Source organism: Emys orbicularis, chromosome 4 (assembly GCF_028017835.1).
Source record: "Emys orbicularis isolate rEmyOrb1 chromosome 4, rEmyOrb1.hap1, whole genome shotgun sequence".
In the NCBI taxonomy this organism is placed as follows: Eukaryota; Metazoa; Chordata; order Testudines; family Emydidae; genus Emys; species Emys orbicularis.
Genome location: NC_088686.1, coordinates 102840948 through 102864299, shown reverse-complemented (window position 1 = coordinate 102864299; position 23352 = coordinate 102840948). Strand labels below are relative to the sequence as shown.

At 43.7% G+C, this 23352-nt stretch overlaps 3 protein-coding genes and 4 non-coding genes across 11 annotated transcripts in view; 3 read left to right on the top strand and 4 right to left on the bottom strand.

Moving 5' to 3' along the window:
- The first annotated feature begins 213 nt into the window (after nucleotides 1-213).
- On the top strand, nucleotides 214-4200 carry LOC135877554 (large ribosomal subunit protein uL15). The gene is made up of 5 exons (XM_065403039.1): nucleotides 214-306; nucleotides 665-728; nucleotides 941-1016; nucleotides 2041-2215; nucleotides 4028-4200. Exons 1-5 carry the CDS (start codon nucleotides 304-306, stop codon nucleotides 4154-4156), a joined length of 447 nt encoding a protein of 148 aa, XP_065259111.1. The 5' UTR covers nucleotides 214-303; the 3' UTR covers nucleotides 4157-4200.
- LOC135878805 (small nucleolar RNA SNORA3/SNORA45 family) lies at nucleotides 1411-1542 on the top strand. Its single transcript, XR_010561412.1, has one exon. It is a non-coding gene; the product is annotated as a small nucleolar RNA SNORA3/SNORA45 family (small nucleolar RNA).
- On the top strand, nucleotides 3169-3300 carry LOC135878807 (small nucleolar RNA SNORA3/SNORA45 family). The gene has a single exon (XR_010561414.1). It is a non-coding gene; the product is annotated as a small nucleolar RNA SNORA3/SNORA45 family (small nucleolar RNA).
- A 2686-nt stretch (nucleotides 4201-6886) lies between the features above and the next one.
- Nucleotides 6887-12353, bottom strand: LOC135877272 (large ribosomal subunit protein uL15). The gene is made up of 5 exons (XM_065402675.1): nucleotides 12261-12353; nucleotides 11453-11516; nucleotides 11074-11149; nucleotides 9723-9897; nucleotides 6887-7060 (listed from the first exon to the last, which is right to left on the bottom strand). The coding sequence occupies exons 1-5, from the start codon at nucleotides 12261-12263 to the stop codon at nucleotides 6932-6934; spliced, it is 447 nt and encodes a 148-aa protein (XP_065258747.1). The 5' UTR covers nucleotides 12264-12353; the 3' UTR covers nucleotides 6887-6931.
- Nucleotides 9171-9302, bottom strand: LOC135878806 (small nucleolar RNA SNORA3/SNORA45 family). The gene has a single exon (XR_010561413.1). It is a non-coding gene; the product is annotated as a small nucleolar RNA SNORA3/SNORA45 family (small nucleolar RNA).
- On the bottom strand, nucleotides 10303-10437 carry LOC135878808 (small nucleolar RNA SNORA3/SNORA45 family). Its single transcript, XR_010561415.1, has one exon. It is a non-coding gene; the product is annotated as a small nucleolar RNA SNORA3/SNORA45 family (small nucleolar RNA).
- A 9779-nt stretch (nucleotides 12354-22132) lies between the features above and the next one.
- DENND2B (DENN domain containing 2B) overlaps nucleotides 22133-23352 on the bottom strand; it is a 110092-nt gene continuing 108872 nt past the window's right edge. For all 5 annotated transcript variants that reach the window (XM_065402327.1, XM_065402328.1, XM_065402330.1 and 2 more), the window contains one exon: nucleotides 22133-22917. In XM_065402327.1, coding sequence (XP_065258399.1) covers nucleotides 22883-22917 — 35 coding nt within the window. In that variant the 3' untranslated portion in view covers nucleotides 22133-22882. The remainder of the gene's footprint in view (nucleotides 22918-23352) is intronic.

Below are 23352 nucleotides of genomic sequence, written 5' to 3'. Positions count from 1 at the left end.
CCGGAACGGGGAGCAGCCCGGGCTCAGAGCCCCCTACCCAGAGCACGGGCGGAGGAAGACCCCTGGGGGAAGCGAGGGCCCGCATGGCCCGATCATGCCCAGACACGGGATAGGACCCAGCGACGCTAAACGCTCACTCGCTAACCCAGCCCCACTCGGCTCCTCCCAAACCCCGAAACCGGAAATAGGCTGCTTGAGATCTCGCGAGAGGCTCCGCTCCCATGTCTTCATTTCTGCTTCCTCCGCCCCCCTCTTCTCGCGAGACATCAGCCCCTCTTCTTTCTTTTACCCGACGCCGCCAGCATGGTGAGCTGCTGGCTGCGGCCGCGTGGCCGGGCAGGGCTGAGGGGAGCAGCCGGGAGGGGGGAGCCTGGCGTGCGCGGCTCCCCGCGCTCTGGAGAGGGGGCTCCGCGTGCTCGTGGCTGGGCCCTCCGGTTCCCTGCGCTGCCCCGCTACCACTTTCCCGGGGGAGCGGGTCCCGCCGGGCCGGAGGGAGGGGGAACGCGCAGGGGGCAGCCCGGAGCCTTCCCCGGCTCCCCCGCGTCGCCCTGAGGCCGGGGGAGCTTCATCCCTCGTCCCAGCCCCGAGGGGGCCCGGGCGGGAGGCGGGACGCGGGCCCCGCTTTCCGGCCCGGCCGCTCGGTAACGCGCTCTGCTCTCTGCAGCCCTCCAGACTGAGGAAGACCAGGAAGCTGAGGGGACACGTCAGCCACGGCCACGGTCGCATCGGTGAGTGCGGAGCGCAGCCCCACGTCGGGTCTGCGTCCCCTGCTCCCCCTCTGGACCCGGGTCCGTCCTGGGGGACGTGTTCCTCTCCCCCGTGCAGTAACAGGCTGCAGCCCCGCTCGCAAGATGCCTGCTGGGCAGTAGCCAGCCTCTCGGGGACTTCAGCGACGTACCGCATTTCTGGCATCACGATTTCTTCTTGTCTCTCCTTCCAGGCAAGCACAGGAAGCATCCCGGTGGCCGTGGCAATGCTGGGGGTATGCACCACCACAGGATTAACTTTGACAAATAGTAAGGCACCTACAAACCATGCCTCGTCCTTCCTCTGTTTCCTAGCCGTGTTGAGATGTCACGTGGCGAACTAGCTTCCATAGTGGGCATTTTGAACCAGTCATGTAAACGGACAGGCTTTGTAACAAGGCAGCACTTCGTAGTCCTCTTTTGTATGTGCACTTCTTCTTTCCACAGATTAGTATGATTAACAATGTTGGTGAGTTCAGAGTGGGGTAATTATTTCAGAACTGTTCACGTGTTGGGTTTTTTAGAACTTGGTTGACTAAAGGTTGGGATACCAGTAGTCTGTTCAGATCTGAGCCACTGCAATGTTAATATATGGTAACCATACAGATCGAAAATGTAACATTATCCGGATCTTATTGGGGCAAGAGATATGTATCTCAAGATGTCCGAGACTAGAGTCACATCTAGACACTGCTTCTTGTCATGGTGTGCTAGAGTACTCGGAGAATAACTACTAACCTTTATTCACTGACTGTCCCTATTAGTAGTTCAGTCAGTCACCAGGTTAGTAACAAGGCCTAGACCTCCATTCCAAAGTTTTGGGTGGACAGAGATTGCAGGCTGAACCAAAACTAATCAGAAAGGATGCACAAGTTGTGAATTCTGCTTACAAAAATACTAAATTGTATTTGTAGATTCAGAAAATATGATCATTACTGAAATATAAGAACAGTTGATTACATCAGCAAATAACACTTCAAATACAGTATTTCTCTACTTATTTTCCTTTTCTGTCACAGGTTTTGCTTATTTGATAAATTAAATAATTTATAATTTAATCAAGGGACAATTTAGTTGATATTAATGTGTGTATTGAAGATACTTGTTATGAAATGTACACAAACATTTCATTCACATGTAGTCTCTTATGCATGAGTCCAGATTTTAAAAATCCAAATAATAAAACTTCAGCTGCTTGAAAAAAGACACTTTGTTTACGAATTTAACATTCTTGAAACCCCAATAGTTATAATTTAAACCAAATAGAATGTCTTGTATTGATTTTTCTTTCTAGTCATCCTGGTTATTTTGGGAAAGTTGGTATGAGACACTACCACTTGAAGAAGAACCAGAATTTCTGCCCTACTGTTAATCTGGATAAACTGTGGACACTTGTTAGTGAACAGACAAGACTCAACTATGCAAAAAATCAGGCTGGATTAGCACCTGTTATTGATGTTGTACGCTCGGTAAGTGTGCTTTACTTGGCATACGTTCACATTGGAATTGGTTGCATTTATTTTTTTGCCTAGGGTCTTGTTCACTGATCTACTGTATGAAACTAATTCTGCTTAAATATGTGCCACTGTATTTTTCATCTTTATTTGGCTTGTCTTTAACATTTTTTAAAACAAATTTAAAATAATTTCCCCCTAGTATTTAATGTTCACAGTTAAGAAAAATACTTTAAACTAGCTTCTGTGATGTATGTAATCAGTACTCTCCACATTAAACTCAGTCTTACTGGAGTCTGTCTCTCCCCTTGTGCATCTATAACTAAGGCTAGGTTTTAGTCATGGGTATTTTAGTAAAAGTCATGGACAGGTCACGGGCAGTAAATAAAAAATCACAGCCCATGACCTGTCCATGACTTTTACTACATACCCCTCACTAAAACTGCAGGGGGAGGCAGTGCATGCCCTGGGACCCCTGCTGGGGGTGGGGCTAGCAGGCTCCCTACCTGGCTCCAACAAGCATTTCCCCAGGGCTCCTAGGGGGAGCGGCAGCCAGGGGGGATCCGTGCACAGCTCGTGCCACAAGTGCTGACTCTGCAGTCAGTTGGAGCTGCAGGGACATGCCAGTGGGAGCCAGGGATCCCCTGCCTAGGTAAACGCTGACCTGCACCTGAGCCCCCTCCTACACCCAAACTACTGCTACTGGCCCAGGGCCCAAGCTGGACAGCCCCAAGCCAGCACCAGCCGCTACGGCGGTCATGGAAAGTCACGGAATCTGTGACAGACATGAAGCCTTACATGCAACTGCTCAGATCAGTTATAGGTATCAGCTTTAGGAGACCACTGGAGGATGCCAGTGTAACAGTGTCAGCAACATAAGTTTTGTCGGCATAAGTGGTAGTGTAGACATGGCCTTAGAGCTTTTAGTGCATGTAATTTTCCAGCGTAATGTGGGTTAGCCTCTCCACATCGAGGCTAGAGTCACATCCTGGCACTTCTCATTGTCTTGGTGTGCTATAGTTCTCGGAGAAAGACTACTGATCTATATTCACTGCCTATGGTGTGTTATGCCTCAGTCAGTCACCTGATCAGTAACATTGTTTTAATTAAAACTGATACTTTCAGCCAGCCTGGTTAGAGTAGGTCAAAACAAAGCCATATGGGGGACTCTTATGACCAACTTAAGGACTATTGTTAGATCTAGAAGAGGTGTCATCTTTAATAGAACCAACTAGCTGTTGGAAGATATTAACTAGTCAAGCAATTGCTTTCTGTTGTTTCCTAGACTCGTTTTCTAACATCAAAAGGAGGGAGCTAGCCCTACTGATGTCAGTTGGGGGGGAAGCTGAATAATTATAAGCTCTCCAATAGCCAAGAGATAAGATGGGCTTTATTGTGTATCATGAAATGCTAAACTCTTGTTAGGATTGTTGAAAACTATGCCAAAATTCTATCTTTAGCTGGTTGTTGGTTAACAAAATCCATTAAAATGAAGAATCTGATATTTAAATAACTTTCTTCATGGACTGTAGAGTTCCATTATCTACAGATGTTTGTAAAATTCAAAGAGAACAATTAAAATTCTTGGCAAAACTATACAGCTTTAAGCTGATGTAATTTTTATGTTTTGAGAGTATTTGATGATAAATTCACACCATGCAAAACTACTAAATTGCAAACATCAATCAGGACCAAATTTTAATGAAGAAAATGCAAATTTGATACTTTTAGTTTGTATTTCTCTCCAATTACTATTAAAGATTGTGGATGCAGAGGATTATAGTTCTTCCTGAATTATTTATGCCAATTTCTCTTGTATCTTTCTAGGGTTATTACAAAGTCCTGGGCAAAGGGAAGCTGCCCAAACAGCCTGTAATTGTGAAAGCAAAATTCTTCAGCAGGAAAGCAGAGGAGAAGATCAAAGAAGTTGGTGGAGCCTGTGTGCTTGTGGCATAAAGGATTTTTTTAATCAAGTTTGAATAAAGACTGTATCAGATGTCTGAATTTTTTTTTAAAGTTACTTTCAAAACCAAATCATGATTTTTGGGGGGAAGGTTAGATTTTGACTCATGTGAATATTACTGAGACCACAGTCCTATTGAGTACTCCACCACAACAAGCAACTACTAATTTATGTATTGGCTGTTTCTTATGAGTGTCAGTCAGTATCTTAGGAGCAATTGCTTCCTATTTAACTGCTAAAATAAACTTCAAGTCAAAGTGTAATGTTGAAAATTGCCACAGTTAAGATTATGCCATAATGGATTTACTTTTAAGCCTCTTTTGAATACTGAGACCCTCTTGTATTTTGTTGAAATATTAAATTACTTACCTTAGCAGTCCTGTAGGTTTGACTTCAATCTATCACACCCTTCAGTTCTTCTTAGAGACTACTGCTGGTAAACAAAAGGGGAGGCAGGCTCACATCCAAGCAGCAATTTAATTACTTACTGCATAGAACTACTCTTTAGCATCTTTTGATACCATATTGTGAACACACAGCATGTGAACACACAGCATATTCTATATCTACAGAAAACTTTTTTGCTTGGGTGCAGAGTACTGCTTACCCATTTGAGTCACTTTTACAAATAAAACCACTTGATTTAAAGTGTTGGAATCTAAGAAATTTAAGATCTGAAGTCCTAGGAATGCAGTGAGCTAAATGCAATGATAAAGCCATACATCTCTACCCTGATATAACACGAATTCGGATATAATGTAGTAAAGCAGTGCTCAGGAGGGCGGGGCTGTGCGCTCCGGCCGATATGATGTGGTTTTACCTATAACGCAGTAAGATTTTTTTGGCTCCCGAGGACAGCGGTATATCAGTGTAAAGGTGTATATTTACATGCTAACTTTCAGAATGTTGAAGGTGTTTGTGAATTCATTTAGCCTTAACACCACTATGATGTACATATTACTGCATTCATTCTACAAACAAGGATATGGTTATTAATTGAATTACCCATAACTACCTATAAAAAGCAAGTTTATATACCCTTTCATAAGTTAGGAAGATATATTGTGAGGTATAGTAATAAGGGTTTAGCTGTGCCAGTGAAATGTAAGGGGAGATTTATGGTTAATTCCCATCTGTAGTGCTGATAAATAGGGCATGCCTTTTCTAGAATGAGGTGCTGGTAATCAGTATCCCACTGCAATCACCATCAGTGACGGGCACATTGCAACCAAGACATCATATGTAAAATTCAAGCTCTCAGTTCAAGGCTGGTGTTCAAGGCTGCACACACAGCAGCACCAGAACTGTCCAATAGGACAATGCCTGTGGCAAGATGAGCTCTGCGGTAATGGTTTTCATTTCCTAGAGTATGGATTTAAAAATTTTTCCTCCAGCCCCATTTAATGCAATGTGAGCAAAGATGAAGGCTGTACTACAGGAATATTGTTCACTCTTACACATCACCTGTGATAAGACTTATCCTGAAAAATAACTGGAATATTAAGTACACCTCTACCCCAATATAACACAAATTCAGATATAACACAGTAAAGTGGGGGGGGGGGCTGTGCACTCTGGTTGATCAAAGTGAGTTTGATATAACGAGGTTTCTCCTATAACACGGTAAGATTTTTTGGCTCCGAAGGACAGCGTTCTATCAGAGTAGAGGTGTATTAGTGCTTGAGGCCCTGTCAACATAACTCAGGGTGAGCAAACTTTTTGGCCTGAGGGCCACATCTGGGTGGGGAAATTGCAGGGCCATGAATGTAGGGCAGGGGCTTGGGGTGCAGGAGGGGACTCAGGGAAGGGGGTTAGGGGTGCAGGATGCAGCCTCTGGCCCGGCCCTGTTTACCTGAAGCAGCTCCGGGGTGACAGCAGTACGCAGCGGTACACAGCAGGGCTAAGACAGGCTCCCTGCCTGGGCCCCATGGCACTCCTGGAAGCGGCCAGCACCTCTCTGCATCCGGGGGGGGGGGGGGGGGGGGGGCGCAGAGAGCTTTGTACACTGCCCTTGCCTGCAGGTACCTCCCCCAAAGCTCCCATTGGCCACAGTTCCCCATTCCCAGCCAATGGGAGCTGCAGCACACAGAGCCCTCTGCCCCCATATTTCCCCAGGGGCCGCAGGGACACGGGGCTGGCCGCTTCCAGGAGCAGCACGGGGCAATCCCACGGGCCAGATCCAAAGCCCTGACAGGCTGGATCCGGCCCATGGGCAATAGTTTTGTAAACCACTTACAAGCAATGCCAACTTAGCTGATTACAAGTTCAGTTTGTGTCAACATGGCAGCTTTTCTATCACAACTATGTTTGTGCATATTACCCACAGTACAACCGCAGGAGAGAACAGAATTCTGCAGGCTCAAAGCAGCATTAACAGAAAATGGGGCAATTCTGGGAAATACTGTATCACCACAAAGAGCTAGAAGGACAGGCCACCAATCAAACCAGTTACACAAATGTGGTTCAAGGGTCCTATCCAAACTGCAGGAGACTAATGTCCAGTTACAGGAAAGCAAAAATACTAGCAGAAGCAAAACTATTAACGTATCTGTGCTATGCAGGCAGACATCAATCTTGTTGAGAACCACCCATGCCAATAATGTCACAAATTTGGTTAAAAGTTATGGTATGGACAGGGCCTAAGTTTGATTAAGTATTAGAAACATTTGGGTAAGCAAACATCTCCCCATAAAAACATTTTGGTAAATCAAAGTGAAAGCCACTCATTTTATAGTGTCTTTATTCAAACTTGAATAAATACAAAACTCTTATGCCACAAGCACACATGCTCCACCAACTTCTTTGATCTTCTCCTCTGCTTTCCTGCTGAAGAATTTTGCTTTCACAATTACAGGCTGTTTGGGCAGCTTCCCCTTGCCCAGGACTTTGTAATAACCCTAGAAAGATATAAGATAAGTTAGCATAAACAGATTTTCATTAAAAACTCCAGAGGTACAGCACTCTGGTTCTTCTCCCACCTACACCAGTGACAGGCGTAATTTGGCTAAATCAATGGACTTTGATGCAAGTGAGAAGATGCATCTGTCAAGGAAAGATTAACTCCATTAACAGCAGTAAGAATAAGTACAACCACCATATTTGCATTCAGATCCATTCAAATTAATACTTGACCATGACTGATAGAGAGACAAGCTGGATGAGGTAATATTTTTTTATTGAACTAATTTCTGTTGGTGAAAGAAAACCTTTCAAGCTTGTCACCGTGTCTCTCTAATAGTCGGAGACCAACATGGACACAACACTGCAAACACGACTGATATCAGCAGTTTTGCATGTTGTGACAAACATGTGCTCAAGTTCTGGAAAGATTCCATAAGTAGTAAACTCAAGTGTGGCAACAAACAAACAAACAACTTGGTTTTTCTTTTAATTTCACCAAACACATCTTGCATAATTAACTCCACAGTCTATGAAAAACAGAGTGCTATATGCATTTCCACATTTTTGCTCAGAACAAAAATAGTGCAGCACACTGTTTCACTCTTGACTTTTATTGCTCAATTTATGCTAAGTTTTCCAGAAAGTCTCATTCTTCAAACTTCTGTAGTCATTTAACAATCCAATTTTTTTGCATATTATCCAGAAAATGTACTTTTTTCCAGACTTTCCAGGAGGTAAAGCTATGACTAGCCTTCCATTGAAACTGAAGGATACTGGATTGATTGTGCATGATGATATAAAATCACAGATTGCTGAAGGTGCTGGAAAAAGTTGAACAGAGCCTGAGATTCTGTGCTGCAACTTTAAGAGGCTCAGCTTAGTTAAAGCCATCTTTGTTCACACCCACACTCACAACCAACTTGTGAAGGGATCCCTGGAAGGCAGTCTTACAACTAGCTGTCTTCTACAGTTCGTGGTCTAGGAAAAGTCCACCCCCAACCAGATCTGGGGCTTTTAGGCCTTATCTACTTTACAAAGTTTTGTTGGCAAAAGCTGCCTTTTACCAACAAAATAGGGAAGGTGTACACACTACAAAGCTACTTTTGGTGGCAAAACTCTGTTTTGAAGACCAAATAAAACCACCAGTATCCCACAATGCCTGCTGTGACCGCTCTGCTTGTTGTTTTTATCTCTGCTGCTCTGCAGGCATGCGCCCCTCCCTTTTCACAGCTCCAGGTGCTGGAACAAAGAGTGATATCATTTGTGTGGAATGCTCCTGTTCTGCCCTGCACTAGGAACAGAGAGGTAGACAGACTGCTGCTGGGAGGGAGGGAGCCTTTGACATTCCTCAGCATGGAGCTCAGAATGCCACTCCCTCCCACACACCACTCTCCTCTTCCTCCCCTCCTCTCCCCCCATTTCCATTGAAAAAGCAGCTGACAATCTACTAGGATGCCCTGGAAAGATGGGATTGACAAACCTGTACCTGCCCCATGAGGCATTGCAAACCCTTCCCAAAGCACCCTGCGGCCAGTTGCACAGTGGGATAATGGATCTTAACAGATATTAATTTGATAACTATAGTGGGATAACTACAACAGATCCATAACTACAACAGTGCACTGCTCTTTGTGTCAGTGCAAAAGCTGTTCGTGTGGATGTATTGTGCCAACACGAGGAGCTCGTGTGGACAAGCAACACTGGTTTCAATTAAACCCGCATATCTTTGGCCGACAAAAGTATAGTGTAGACAAGGCCATAGAGCCCCATTATATTTCTCCAACTTTTTACCTAAAGGGGCAGGATCAAGGGTGAGAATCTCAACCCAAGTCTAACCTCCATCAGGCCGGGACTGTCTTTTCTTGGATGTCTGTATAGAGCCTAGCACACAATGGGGCCCCAATCCCTTGATGAGATTCTAGGTATTACTGCAATATAAATTAGTAATAGATGAAGAGCAAATTGTTAATCTAGAATTATTGTCATCTCCATGAACAGACCAAGTTTCCTCAGCCCAGAAAATACCAGTCCCAAAGGATGCTGCTAAACCTAAGTCTTCCCCCACATGACACTTTTGCTTCCCCCTGTCCTGACAGGCTGACTAATGAATGTCTCTGATTCGGTGGCTGACTGAGATATTAAACACCACAGCCAGTGAATAAGGATCAGAAATTTATCTTCGAGGACTATAGCACACCAAGACAATGAAATGTGTTAGGATGTGACTCTAGTCTCGGTGCTAAAGAGGCCAACTTTAGTGGGCCAAAACAAGCAATAAAAGTGGTTTTTCTTTATAGACCCTTCCAATTTTCTTTTAAAAGCTGATCTGTAAGCTTCTCATCACTACATGCATCAGTTTTAAAAATGAACAATGGGAGAATCTAAACTTTCAGGCAGAGAAAAAACCATTTTAATACTAATTCATGAAAAACAAAAAGGGCTTGTGTAAGGAAAAAGCAAAAAACACATAATAGTGGAACTACGTCTCAAAGTCAGACGCTCACAAGGTCTTTCACCTGACATTTCAAATGATCTAAGAACTGTAATTTATCCATACTTTAGTTTAATTTCCTAGATGAGCAAACATTCTAGTCACTTAAAATGTGTATTTTATATGAAACTATAGATTCTGAAGATAGGATTAAATAGCACTCTTACCGAGCGTACAACATCAATGACAGGTGCTAATCCAGCCTGATTTTTTGCATAGTTGAGTCTTGTCTGCTCACTAACAAGTGTCCACAATTTATCCAAGTTGACAGTAGGACAGAAGTTCTGGTTCTTCTTCAAATGGTAGTGTCTCATACCAACTTTCCCAAAATAACCAGGATGACTGGGGAGGAAAAATATTTGATACAGTATAAGACCACATTCCTTTTAGTTTCTTTTGAATTGGCTGTGCTAAAAATCAATATAACCTCAGTTAAAAGTATGTTTATCTAACCTTTATCATATACATATTAAACAAACTATAGGGTCCAGAAAAATTATACACAGACAAATACACAAGAGTTTTAAAGTTCAGATGTAAATAAGTTGCTATTTGTATATTCTTGAGGGATATTCACATTTTCCATATCTATAAATGGAATTTTATTAATGAAATATTTATGTTTGATAGCAAAAGTCACAACTCATCTTTCTTGTGAATAGTTTGGGCCCCATTCTATATTTCATAGGCACGCAGAACTCTGACTTTAGAAGAGATTTTGTTGTATGAGAAATGAAGATTCAGATCTTCTGTTACTAACCCAGTGACTGACTGACAGCTGAAAGTAGTGACAGTCAGTGAACAGCGATTAGTTGTTACTTTCCGAGTACTCAAGCACAACTATGACAATGGGCAATGTCTAGACGTGACACTAGTCTCGGCAATGTCTAAATACAAGATTCTTACCCTCCCAAAACCAGGAAATGCAGAAGCTTGATTCATCTACTGTCATTGCATATATGTATAGTGTGGAATCAAAGCTGAGCAGACTATTAGTGTCTTACAAACTTAAATTAATTGTGGAAAAAAATTCTAAAAGATACGAACACATACACTAGAAGCTCTGAAACAAGCCATTTTACCATATCTAACTCACTAAAAGACAGGTTTCAGAGTGGTAGCCGTGTTAGTCTGTATCAGCAAAAACGAGGAGTACTTGTGGCACCTTAGAGACTAACAAATTAATCTTATGCCCAAATAAATTTGTTAGTCTCTAAGGTGCCACAAGGACTCCTCGTTGTTTTCACTAAAAACTGAGATCCTGTTATTAACACTTTCCTTTTAAAAGAACAGATGGACGAAAGGTTTTTCATAGATTTAATAAAGGATATTACAGGACTATGAAAGAAAACAGCTAAATTTTCTTGCAAGGTTATTTGTATTGTAGCAAAATCCGACGTTTGTATACTTTTACTAAATGACGTATGTGCTACATATGGTAGAATGAACTGCCTTGTAACTTTTTAAAAATACATACACAAAAGTAGCGGGTAGAAGGAAAAAGATGGTATAGCTTACTATTTGTCAAAGTTAATTCTGTGGTGGTGCATACCCCCAGCATTTCCACGGCCACCAGGATGCTTTCTGTGTTTGCCTAAAAGAAATTTTAAAAGGTATTGTGATGCAAGAAAAACAACATGTACTACTGAATACACTACCGAACTTTATGACATCATTTGAGTTGATTTAAAGCAAGTCAATGAGCATGAACTATATAGAGGAATATATGATTTGAACTAGATATGTATAGCCATTAACCAGACCATTATTGAACCTCTCTTGTATTGCCTCGTTGGTGTTCTAAATAGTGATACTTACCAGGCACACTGTAAATCAAATTACATACCATACATTAAGTTCCAGCACAAGTATAGTAGAAACCATTCTCTGCACTTACCAATACGGCCATGGCCGTGGCTAACGTGTCCTCTCAGCTTCCTGGTCTTCCTTAGTCTGGAAGGCTAGGAAAAAACAAAAAAACACAGTACATGTATGAATAAAAACGTAGAGCAAGTGACAAGAGTGGGAAACAAATAAGGGCTGAACAATCCAAGCTTCGTGTGTATGGCTGCATGGGTGGCCCTTTTCTGGTGAAAAGATCATGTTTGTGATGTGCCCAGCAGTTAACACAATGGGACCCTATCCCTGACTGAGGTCTCTGCGTGCTGCCACAACAGAACAAACAACAGGCGCCTGCACACAGCGGCTGGGTTCTCCGCTCCGCACGTGGGGGCGGGGTGTCCCGGGGTACAGAGTAGGAAAAGGCTCAGTGCCGCTGGGGCGGGGCAGAGCCAGAGGGTCCCCACACACCCGACCAATTCCCGCCGCCCCCGTTCTCGCGCCCTGAGCAGGCGCGTGGCGGGGCCGAGCGCACGGGGTGGCTACGTGCCCGGTACGTAGGGAGGTATCAGGAGCGGACCCGCAGGCCCAGGCCCAGGCCCAATCCCGCGCATCCCAGTTTCAGGAAGGCGCCTCCTCGAGTTTCCCCGTCGGGCTCGGCTTTAAGCCACCAGCAGCCCAGAGCTCGCTGGTGGCGGCCCGCTTCCCCCCACGGCTGGGGCGTGCGCCGCCCGGCAGGGACCCGGGCCAGGGCTGAAGCGGGCGCGAGAACCCCTCCCCCACCGGCAGCTCGGCCCAGAGGACACGGAGGCCTCGGGTGTAACGTGCCGCGCGGGGGAAGCTGGGCCCCTCGCGCCCCTACCCACCATCTTGGCGACGGCCGCCGGGAAAAAGGAGGAGTCAAAGGAATGTCGCGAGACCTCACGAGGGGTGAGGAAAATGGTGGAAGGTGTAAAGAAGATCTCGCGAGATCTCACTGAGGAGCTGGGAGAAAGCTCGCGAGAAATCGAGCTTCTTCCTTTGGGAGGCGGTGCCTGCTGTTGGCGCGCGGTGCCGGGGCTTTGTTCTCCTGCCGTTGGTGCCTTCCCAGTTCTGCTGTCCTGGGGCGATCTCGAGACAGGCGGGAACTGGGAAGAGCTGCCCTGGCTCACGGGAGCCCCTGCCCCAGCATGGCACAGGGGGCTGAGTTTCCTTCCTGCTGCCCGCGGGATGGATTCTGTGACCCTGGGCAGCCATTTTCCACAGGGGCCACTGCTGGATAGTCCTGTCCATGCTCTGGCACTGGCTCAACACCCTGAGCCCACCCCAGGGATCCTGGCCTGGCTGCAGAGGGTAGCTCTGGAGTTCTTCTGGTCAGGACTGCACTGGGTCTCTGCAGGGAGCCTGAGTCCTCCCTTGGAGGAGGGAGGACAGGGCCTGGTCTGCCTGCAGGCCCTGCAGACTGCTTTTATGGTGCAGGTAGTCCAGCGTGGAGTGCATGCCTTTCTCCCCCGCCTCCAAGGGCTCCGATACATCCGGTAGCTCTTTTTTCTCCACCTGAGGGGTCTTCCACGAGACCTCTCCGAGCTGCCTGTCTTCTGCCAGGACCTCCTCCAGACCTGGAAGCTGTTCTCTGTGACTAGGTCCATTGTTACCATTGAGAGGGTGGACCTAACTTGCGGAGCCCCTGCCACACAACCTCTACCTTCATGTGCAGGTGGCGGAGTCTACCTCGGTGTGCTAGAGGCTGGTCCTGGCAGAAACCACCAGCATTGGAGACCTCTGGACTACAACAGGGGGGAATTGGGTGGCTCCCCAAGCGCTCACTTGGCGCATGGGGCTCTCCACGCTTCTGACCCCCCCACACACATTCTCTAGGAGGTGAGGTGCAGCCTTGTCGCCCACCTCTCGGGTTTTCCTTGAGTGGGACCTGCGAGAGGGTGCTCCCTGCCCACCCCTCACCCCTGGTCCTCCGGACCTTTTCATCGGGCCCCTGTCCTGTGAGCCCTCCCGGCCCCCTCCCTTCCACAATCCAAACCAGCTGCGTGCCCTGCAGCCGGTTCACTTCCAAACTGTGCCAAGGAAACAACTATACATGCTCGTGCTCCACACGTTTCACTTTCTCACACTCATGTCTCACCCTGATACCAAATGACAGGATTATCTACCACCTGTAGAGGGTGAGGAACCCCAGTGGGCCAGCCTCTATTCCACTCTGGTCTCATGGCCCGCCAGGGATATCGGTTGGGGGCTCCTTCATGGAGCCGTGAGCACAGATGTGTACCTGGCATGGTTCACCCCCATCCCTGATGCCTGCCCCTTTTGCGGCATGAGAGAGAACCTGCTGCACGCTTATCTCAAATGTGCTAGGTTGCAGCCCCTATTCCAGCTCCTCCAGAACCTCCTGTTGAGGTTTTGGCTGCACTTTTCCCCACACCTGTTTATATTTGTCCACCCTGTCCATGGCCCCACCAAGTCGTGAGACAACCTCGTCAACCTCCTCCTGGCCCTGGCCAAAGTGGCCATCTTGAACACCAGGAGGAGGATGTTAGACAAGGGGGTGCTCTGCGACTGTGGGGCCTATTTCCACTCCTCCTTGGTCTCACGCATCCGGGCAGAGTTCCTCTGGGTGGCATCCATTGGCTCCCTAGACAGCTTTGAGGAGCAGTGGGCGCTGTCTGGGGTTCTCTGCTCAGTGTCCCCCTCTGGATCCCTCCTTTTGAACCTGTGCCCTTCACTCCTGACCCAGTTATTCATTAGTTGTCCCATGTATTCAGTTGGTTTCCGGGTCCAGTGGTCCCTCCTGCAAGACTGGGGAAGGGGCCTTTAGACGTGGGCGGGCTTGTACCCACCCACCTCCAGGATTCCAGTAAGGCTGCTGCTGGGTTCCTTCCCGCCAACCCTCAGAGCTCAAACATCACCAGCTTTAGAAGCGCATCAGTGTGGGAGAGGAGCCATGCCCCTGGGTCTGGGCCTGGAGGGGCACTGGGGTCCCCTTTCCACGCTCCCCTCTGCCGGCAGGAGGGTGGGTTGCTGTGCTTTTCCAATCCAAGCTGAGTCTCCCATGAGCACCTCACTCCAGGAGTAGGGGCTTTAAGAAAATTACCACATGTGGCAAGACTCGCTCTGCCTGGCCCGGGGGGGAGGGCGGTATCAATAAGATGTTCGCAAGGAAATGTAACTGAAAAGAGAAAATGAATAACCAAGACAGTAGTTTATGTCTACAATTTGAATAGATGCTCCACTAAATAGAGATAATTTAAGATAAAAGATGACAGGGAATTGCAAGCAGGTACTAAAATGCACGTAATTGTCAAGGGAAAGTAAGAAATAGATTAGCACATTCTCATTCCCGCTTTCTGCTCTTTTTGTTATATATGTGTCAGTCATGTTGGTTTATCCAATTCCAAATTAATACATGTAACAGCAACAAAAGTGCTTGGTCAGGGAGGAATCTTACATTAAAGACGGGTTGACAGTAGATGTCTTCCTTGTGATATGTATGTATGTATAAGGTTATCTAAGGAATACTTGCACATTTTTGTATCATTTAAGGAATTTTCTGAAAGATTTTGATGACAGCTCTGAAAACAGACAGATGCCACTTGCAGCCAACACAGCAAAAAAATCCAGTGTATTGTATCATACAACTTCCATCCGGATGTTAATAGTTATTCCTTAAACCTTTGAGAAAAACAGCTATGATTAGAGACTGATCTAAACTGAGTTATTAAGTTGAGTTTATTATGGAAATAGAGTAACTTTGTAGTTAAGATTGCAGCTAAGTTTGTTTAAGGTCAGATTTTGCAGCCTCTCTAAAAGGCAATGAATGTTAACTTCAGAATTGTCAATATTCTTAGCAATAGTTATTGAAATGTTTAGCATGTGATTTTTTGAAGAACATCTAAAAAACCACCACAAACTGTTTCTCTAAATAATTTGTGTAAATTATGTGGTGCCATTTTAAGAAAAAAAAAATGTTTTTGGAAAAAGATTTTAGAAAGTTAGCTTTAAGAATATTGATGTTCCTTGAAAAACAGTAAATGTGCGAATGGACACCATTGGTAGCCAACTGATGAGAACTCCCTCTGTTTCCCAGAGGCAGAAGAGCAAGATGCAGCAATCTGAAGAGAGTGCAGTTCAGAGGGCTAATTCTTATTTGGTGCAAACTGCCATAGCTCCAATGAGTATTTTGTTTGCAAAACTGTTGTAGGTTTTGTAAAGGGGTCAGTCCCCTGCATCAAGTTGAAGCAGTCTGAAGATAGCTGAAGGGTCCAAAACCACAGGATCTGTGGCTGTGGGGCAGCCTGATTAAACTCCCTTTTTCCTCCTATACCAGCAATAGGCAAAGGAGGTGCGTAAAAGCACCCACTCTGTTGTTCCACTAGAGGATCCCCTTTGTAATCAGTCCCGGACTGGTTATATCAGTTTTAGGGTCACTGTACATTGTATAGTATGGTATACACCCAAGCACCTGAGAATCTGTCCTGAAATGTCTATCAAAGTGCAGCATACATTCTATAAAAACACCAATTGGTTCTACTGTTAATTGCAGGCTAAGTTTTTACTGATACAACAGGAAACAGTTATGAAGTGACCTTGGACTTAAATTCCCAAGTGGAGTGCAGTAATTGCCTGTACATCATGACCACAAGCATATCTCTTCTTTTGTCTAATTTCTCTGCGTGGGATCCATGAAGATACTTAGGTGCTAAACCCCAGACATAGACCCCTAAATCCTAGTTTTAGCTCCAGTGTGATTCACAAAATTCCTGCCAAGCCCTGTAAGTGCCTAAACTCAGCACCAACGTTTTTCAGAGTAAAAGTTCCATAGGCTCCTATGTTCCTGCCTCTGGACACTTTTGTCCCCTCAAGGCATCTGAAGGCCTATCTCCCATCTAAGTCCTAGACCTAGAACAATTCATGAACCAGGGGAAGACAGAGGTTCAACCACCTAAGTGTCATGTGAGGCCCGATCCGGTAGGCATGCTCAGAGGTTGCCTACCGGATTGAGTTCCATTCAAAATCCAGCCAGAGGAGGTGGTGCCCACTTTATAACTTTTAGCTCTGTTGGTAGCCCACTTGCTTGGGGTATGGGAGACACAGATTCAATTCCCCCCTCTGGCTGAGGGGGAGAAAACATTTGAAGAGGGGTCTCCCCCCAATCAGGGGAACACCACTAGTTACCCCTCTCCATTCTGAAAATTTAACATTTATTCCTACCCTTTGTTCCCTGTTGTTTAACCAGTTCTCAGTCCATGAAAGAATCTTCCCTCTCATCCCATGATAACTTAATTTACATAAGAGCCTTTAGTGAGGGACCTTGTCAAAGGCTTTTTGGAAATCTAAGTACACTATGTCCACTGGATCCTCCTTGTCCACATGTTTGTTGACCCCTTCAAAGAAAGTCAACAACAACTGAGTCAGCAACAGCAGTTTGAAACAGCTCCCATAGACTAACATAGGAATTAATTCCTATAAGAATGGACTCTCAAGACTGAGGATTTTGAGTCTCTGGTTCTGCTGCCAGTCTCCAGGAGCATCAGGTGCACCTGTAACGGACTCGGCTCCATCCTCATGACCAAGATACCTGGCCAGTAACTTGGCATGAGCAACTTCTAGGCTGGTAACTATAACACCTATACAGAATTTAAATGAATGAATATATATATATATATATATATATATATATATATATATATGTGTGTGTGTGTGTGTGAGTGTGTGTGTGTGTGTGTGTGTAAGGAATAAGTAGTCAAAACAACGTTGTTTACTTTTATCTTTTGCTTTATCATTATATTTACAATAAATGTGGCATCTTTGCCTTATCCCTCTTAATAAGATCCTGCTGGTTTTTATTCTATAAAAATCTAATGTCAGTATAACACTGACATTAGATTTACCGGTCTGTAATTGCCGGGATCACCTCTAGAGCCCTTTTTAAATATTGGCATTACATTAGCTATCTTCCAGTCATTGGGTACAGAAGCTGATTTAAAGGACAGGTTACAAACCATAGTTAATAGTTCCACAATTTCACATTTGAGTTCTTTCAGAACTCTTGGGTGAATGCCATCTGGTGACTTGTTACTGTTAAGTTTATCAATTAATTCCAAAACCTCCTCTAGTGACACTTCAATCTGTGACAATTCCTCAGATTTGTCACCTACAAAGGACGGCTCAGGTTTGGGAATCTCCCTAACAACCTTAGCTGTGAAGACTGAAGCAAAGAATTCATTTAGTTTCTCTGCAATGACTTTATCATCTTTAAGCAAACCTTACGTTCATGACTAGACTTTTAATGGGGTAGAAAGAAGGGAGAAGTTGTAAGTCTTGGACAGACTCTGAACTGTGGGGGGGAAAAAATGACTACAGGAATATTTACTCAACCCACACAAGAGTGGAGAGGGAGAGAATACACTGCATCGTTAGCTGTTTAAAGTATCCATTTTATGGACGGAGAACTTGTTAAAAGACAGGGAACAAAGGGTAGGAATAAATGTTAAATTTTCAGAATGCAGAGGGGTAACTAGTGGTGTTCCCCAAGGGTCAGTCCTAGGACCAATCCTACTCAACTTATTCATAAATGATCTGGAGAAAGGGGTAAACAGTGAGGTGGCAAAGTTTGCAGATGATACTAAACTGCTCAAGATAGTTAAGACCAAAGCAGACTGTGAAGAACTTCAAAAAGATCTCACAAAACTAAGTGATTGGGCAACAAAATGGCAAATGAAAATAAAGTAATGCACATTGGAAAAAATAACCCCAACTATACATACAATACAATGGGGGCTAATTTAGCTACAACGAATCAGGAAAGAGATCTTGGAGTCATCATGGATAGTTCTCTGAAGACATCCACGCAGTGTGCAGCGGCAGTCAAAAAAAGCAAACAGGATGTTAGGAATTATTAAAAAAAGGATAGAGAATAAGATGGAGAATATCTTATTGCCCTTTATATAAATCCATGGTACGCCCACATCTTGAATACCGCGTACAGATGTAGTTTCCTTTTCTCAAAAAAAGATATACTGGCATTAGAAAAGGTTCAGAGAAGGGCAACTAAAATGATTAGGGGTTTGGAACGGGTCCCATACGAGGAGAGATTAAAGAGGCTAGGACTTTTCAGCTTGGAAAAGAGAAGACTAAGGGGGGCTATGATAGAGGTATATAAAATCATGAGTGGTGTGGAGAAAGTGAATAAGGAAAAGTTATTTACTTGTTCCCATAATTTAAGAACTAGGGGCCACCAAATGAAATTAATGGGCAGCAGGTTTAAAACAAATAAAAGCAAGTTCTTCACACAGCGCACAGTCAACCTGTGGAACTCCTTGCCTGAGGAGGTTGTGAAGGCTAGGACTATAACAGGGTTTAAAAGAGAACTGGATAAATTCATGGAGGTTAAGTCCATTAATGGCTATTAGCCAGGATGGGTAAGGAATGGTGTCCCTAGCCTCTGTTTGTCAGAGGGTGGAGATGGACGGCAGAAGAGAGATCACTTGATCATTACCTGTTAGGTTCATTCCCTCTGGGGCACCTGGCATTGGCCACAGTCGGTAGACAGGATACTGGGCCGGATGGACCTTTGGTCTGACCCAGTATGGCCATTCTTATGTTCTTAGGGGAGTGCTCTAACCATTGAACTAGGGGGTATTCTGACGTGGAGCTTCCTCAGTCCCTCCTGTTGAAGTTGTTGCACTCTGGGTAAATGAGAGTGGTTGGAGCAGGGGAATTAGATCTGGGCTCTCCCACGTCCCAGCTCAGTGCCTAAACCACTGGGTTACAGTGTGATTCTCTCTCTGGCCTAATGACTGTTTAAGTATTTGTCCACAGAGTCACTGGGCCAGGGAAAGAGAGAATGGAAATGTGTCTGTCATCCAGGGGCTAGGGCACCCACCTGGGAGATCCTGAGTCCAGTGCTCCTGTTCCAAACACTTTTTTTTTTTTAACCCAGAGTGCAACAGCTTCAACAGGAGAGACTGAGGGAGCCCCACATCAGACTATCCCATAGCTCGGTAGTTAGAGCACCCTCCTAAGCATTGTAGGAGACCCCTGTTCAAATTATCACTTTGTGATGGGAAAATTGAACCTGGATCTCCCACATCTCAGGTGCTCTAACCAGTGGGCTAAAAGTAATAAGGTGAAGACCTCCTCTTCTGTGTTGAATGTAGGCACCTGACTTATTCCCTCAAAAAGTGGCTGAGGCACCTGCCTCCAGGCAGCTGGTTTCGGTCCATGGAACACTATCAGAGCGAGACGCCTCCTTACAGCCTGGACTTATCGCCAAGAGAGGGGCTTAGCACACACCCCTGGCCAGCATCTCCTATTAGCTAGCTTAGGCAGGGAGCCTAATGAGCTGGCTTTTGTGGATCACCTTCTTAGGCCCCTATCTCTCTCCATTCATTGTATAGGGAGCCTACGTGCCTAATTTGGCTTTGTGGACCACAATGTTGTTCCTGTGATTTTCTTGATGCCTAACTTGAGTGGCCATGAAACTGCATTGCAACCCCAAAACCCCTTGTGGATGCCACCCTCTGCTCCATAGCACATATCACAGTACCCTTTTATCACATTTCATGAGAACTTACCAGTTCAAACACAAGATCAACACAGCCACCCACATTCCATTGTCCCATGTTCATGGCAATAAAGAAACCAATGAAATTTACTCAGACAAGATTATATGATGCAGACAAGTACAACAGGCAAGGCTGGATATCCCTGCATATCTTTATCGTAACTCAACAAGAGGTTAAGATTTTGTGCATTTTTTTATTTAAACTTTCTGGATTATACAAATTTCTTATGGCTTAGAACATAAGTCCCACCATCTGATCTGATTTTTCTTGTTGAAGATTTTTGCTTTCACTATTAAATGCTGTTTAAGTAATTTTCCCTTGTCCAGGACTTTGTAATGACTAACAGACAGATGGGAATGATTAACTCAATATTTTTTGTTCATGTGATGATTTGAAAGGCAGGTTTTCAGAAAACATTAGGGTTGTATTATTTACACATGCTACATTTTAGAATCAAGGAAGGATGTGCAATACTGTGGAATATACACATGCTGTCATCATCTTAAGAGTCCAATATTGATCTTACATACAGGGCACCAAACCTGAAACAACATATGCATTTGGGGAGGTGTATCAACATATGGTATGCTTTAAATAATACCTACACAGATGGCAAATTAAAGTAAAATTGGTAAGCTTTCCACCTAGATAGCTGAAGCACAGATGAAGGGAGAAAGACAGCTTCAATGTGAGAGGATAAGTGCTTTATTATGATAGGGCACTCTCCTGGCCTTTGGAGTATTTTATGGCCATTTTTCTCTTGTGTTTGTAACAACTGTTCCCATGGTAGCCATTTCCTCCAGCCCAGGGTGCTGTATTCATGATTTTCTTAGAAGATACTTCATGTCGTTCCATAGATTCATTAGCAGGGGTTATTTATAAAAGTGCAAGAGTCAACCTCAAAAGGTCAAAAGTGTCACCTCTAATTCAGGGAACAAAGGCCAGAGGTCATGGATAAATCTTATATGGCAGTGTAATGAGATGCCCTTGCAACCACATACAGCACAATATGAAATTGTTAGTGAAAAAGGAAATAAATTACATTGATACATCTCCAGTGTATCAAAGGCACTTTGTATTTTCAGTTTCGTACACATTTCATTTTATGTACACTACAAAAAAAAGTTATGTTAGAATTGAATGTGAGGGACATAATTGCTGGAAAGGAAATTACTTCACCTTCTCAGTGAATAAACCCTCCATTTTATTCTATGAGGCTGGTAGCAAACCTGAACCACTGACAGGTTAGGAGTTGCGCAAGCCTCAAATCTAGTCTTGGTAAGCACAGAAATCAAGTTTTAAAAACTTAAAAGTATATATACTGAGAATGCGTTTAAGGGGGAGGAAGTCTCTCTTAATTTGTATTAGTTGATAAGCTTGCAAACTTTTTCTGATTTACCCTCTTTGAAACTAAGGATTTAAGTGAAATAATAAATGAACAGCAATGTAGCAGACAATGGGTATGTTACTAACATTGGTCAAGGATCAATTAATTTAAATAATTTTAAATTAGGCAAATTTGGGGTGACTTCACCCCTTGTGCAAAGGGCCAGGATAAGGCCAGTACATCTGTCCCACTTAAACCCTCTGCAATGCTTAGGATATTAATTCTTAGGTAATGCAAAGAAAAGGATATGACTAACATACATCTAGACAGTGCTGGCCTGAGCTGCACTGGTACTCAAGGCAAAGACTGGGATTTGGCATCCCCCTCTTCCACCTATCATTATTCCTTTCCACCTCCATGTCTGCATTGCTCAATCTGTTTCCTTCTCAAGACATTTAAACACAACATTACAAAAATCAACATGAAAGTTTACTCGTCGGGGTACATTTAACCCATTACGTTAATAATGACAAAACTAGGATGTTATTGTCCCACCAAAAGAATAAACCTGAACAAACACATTTTGAAAGATGATTTTGTTGCCAGATTAAAATTGATAAAATGGTGAGATGGGATGTTACCCGGCAATCTAAGTGATCTAGTGTCAAGTAAGAAAATAGGTTAGAATTAATTTCATGAAATAGCAATCCTACTAAGAGATAGGTGTATATTATTCATTTTATACTTTAATTATAAGATATTCAACAAAAATCACAGCAAATTTACTCTTTCTATATCTATTCAGACAGTAGCAGAAATGGTGGAGGGAATCCAATGAACATAAACAAACAGGTATATTTACACAGTTTATTAAAAACCATACATACATATATTAGGAAAGGATGTACTGTACCTAATTATTGCAGCTTGCATGTCAAAGAACTGAGATTTCCTCATATTTAGCAGTCATAGTGCAGAATGCATTAAAAAACAATTTACTGACCATAGTTCAAACCAAGTGGAAATTCTGTTGTGAACCAAGTAGCTTATTACAAAGTTACCTGTTATTTCTGTCTTTTTGAATGGATTAGTAGGAAAACAAGAGAAAATTATAAACTCTGTCACATAAAACCAGTCCCCTTGCATACAACCTCTCCCTCTATACCCTGGAGTTCATTCACTATTACAATATTCAGGCATCAGTGTTGTTCTCACAAACATCCTTCGAAGTCAGTGGTTCTGCTGAGACAGTCAGCTGCACATAATTAGCTATTCATTTTGCACCAAGCATAACTCAATTCATACTAGAGAAAGAAGCACCTGTTATTCTCAGGAATATACAAATATTTACCACAGTTTTTCTTGCTCATTAAAAAAGAAAGCTTACAGCACATTATTTACAAATTCTGTCCAAATACATAAAGAGGAGTCATTATAAACTTTTTTTTTTTTTTGCTGGCACATTGTCAAATGGCATTTGCAGTCACTTAAAGCTGTATTCAGCTTATCTTATTCTCCTCCCGCACCAGAATCTGAAAGGTTGTAAGTGTCTCAAGCACAGTGTCATAAATAGTCTTTGGATTGATGTGTCAGTAGAAAGGAGTTAATTCTTCTTGTGAAGGAACTTCATTTTATTTCCTACAGCAAACACAAAATGTGATCCATCAGTAACTAACATACATTGAAAAACAAAGAGAAACTGAATGTTAGTCTAAAAAGGCTTCAAATGTGTACTGTAACCAATATATAGAGAACCAACTATATAAAAATGTAGGTATCCAACTATTAAAATTCTGGACAACCAAACCTGATAAAAGGCAAGGTCCCTTTCCAGATTTTTTTTGGGGGGGGGGGGGGGAGAAAAGAGTTGGGGGAGGAATACAGTGGTTAGGTAAGGTTTCTTTTTCCAAATTAGAATGAGACTTTCTTAGCAAAGACCATAATAAAACCTACTATTATCAACGATAAATAGATATTTGTTGATTTCCTTTTGATAATTCCTATTATATAATTAAACTACTAGGTGAGTATCACATTTCAATCTAGGCAGAGCTGTGCTTTGTTAAGACCACT

Coding starts and splice junctions, on each gene's coding strand:
- LOC135877272 (XM_065402675.1), bottom strand. Junction 9,898..11,073: donor AGAATTAACTTTGACAAATA/GTAAGCTATACC, acceptor TTTCCTCCCCAG/TCATCCTGGTTATTTTGGGA. Junction 7,061..9,722: donor TCATTGATGTTGTACGCTCG/GTAAGAGTGCTA, acceptor ATATCTTTCTAG/GGTTATTACAAAGTCCTGGG.
- LOC135877554 (XM_065403039.1), top strand. Junction 1,017..2,040: donor AGGATTAACTTTGACAAATA/GTAAGGCACCTA, acceptor TTTTCTTTCTAG/TCATCCTGGTTATTTTGGGA. Junction 2,216..4,027: donor TTATTGATGTTGTACGCTCG/GTAAGTGTGCTT, acceptor GTATCTTTCTAG/GGTTATTACAAAGTCCTGGG.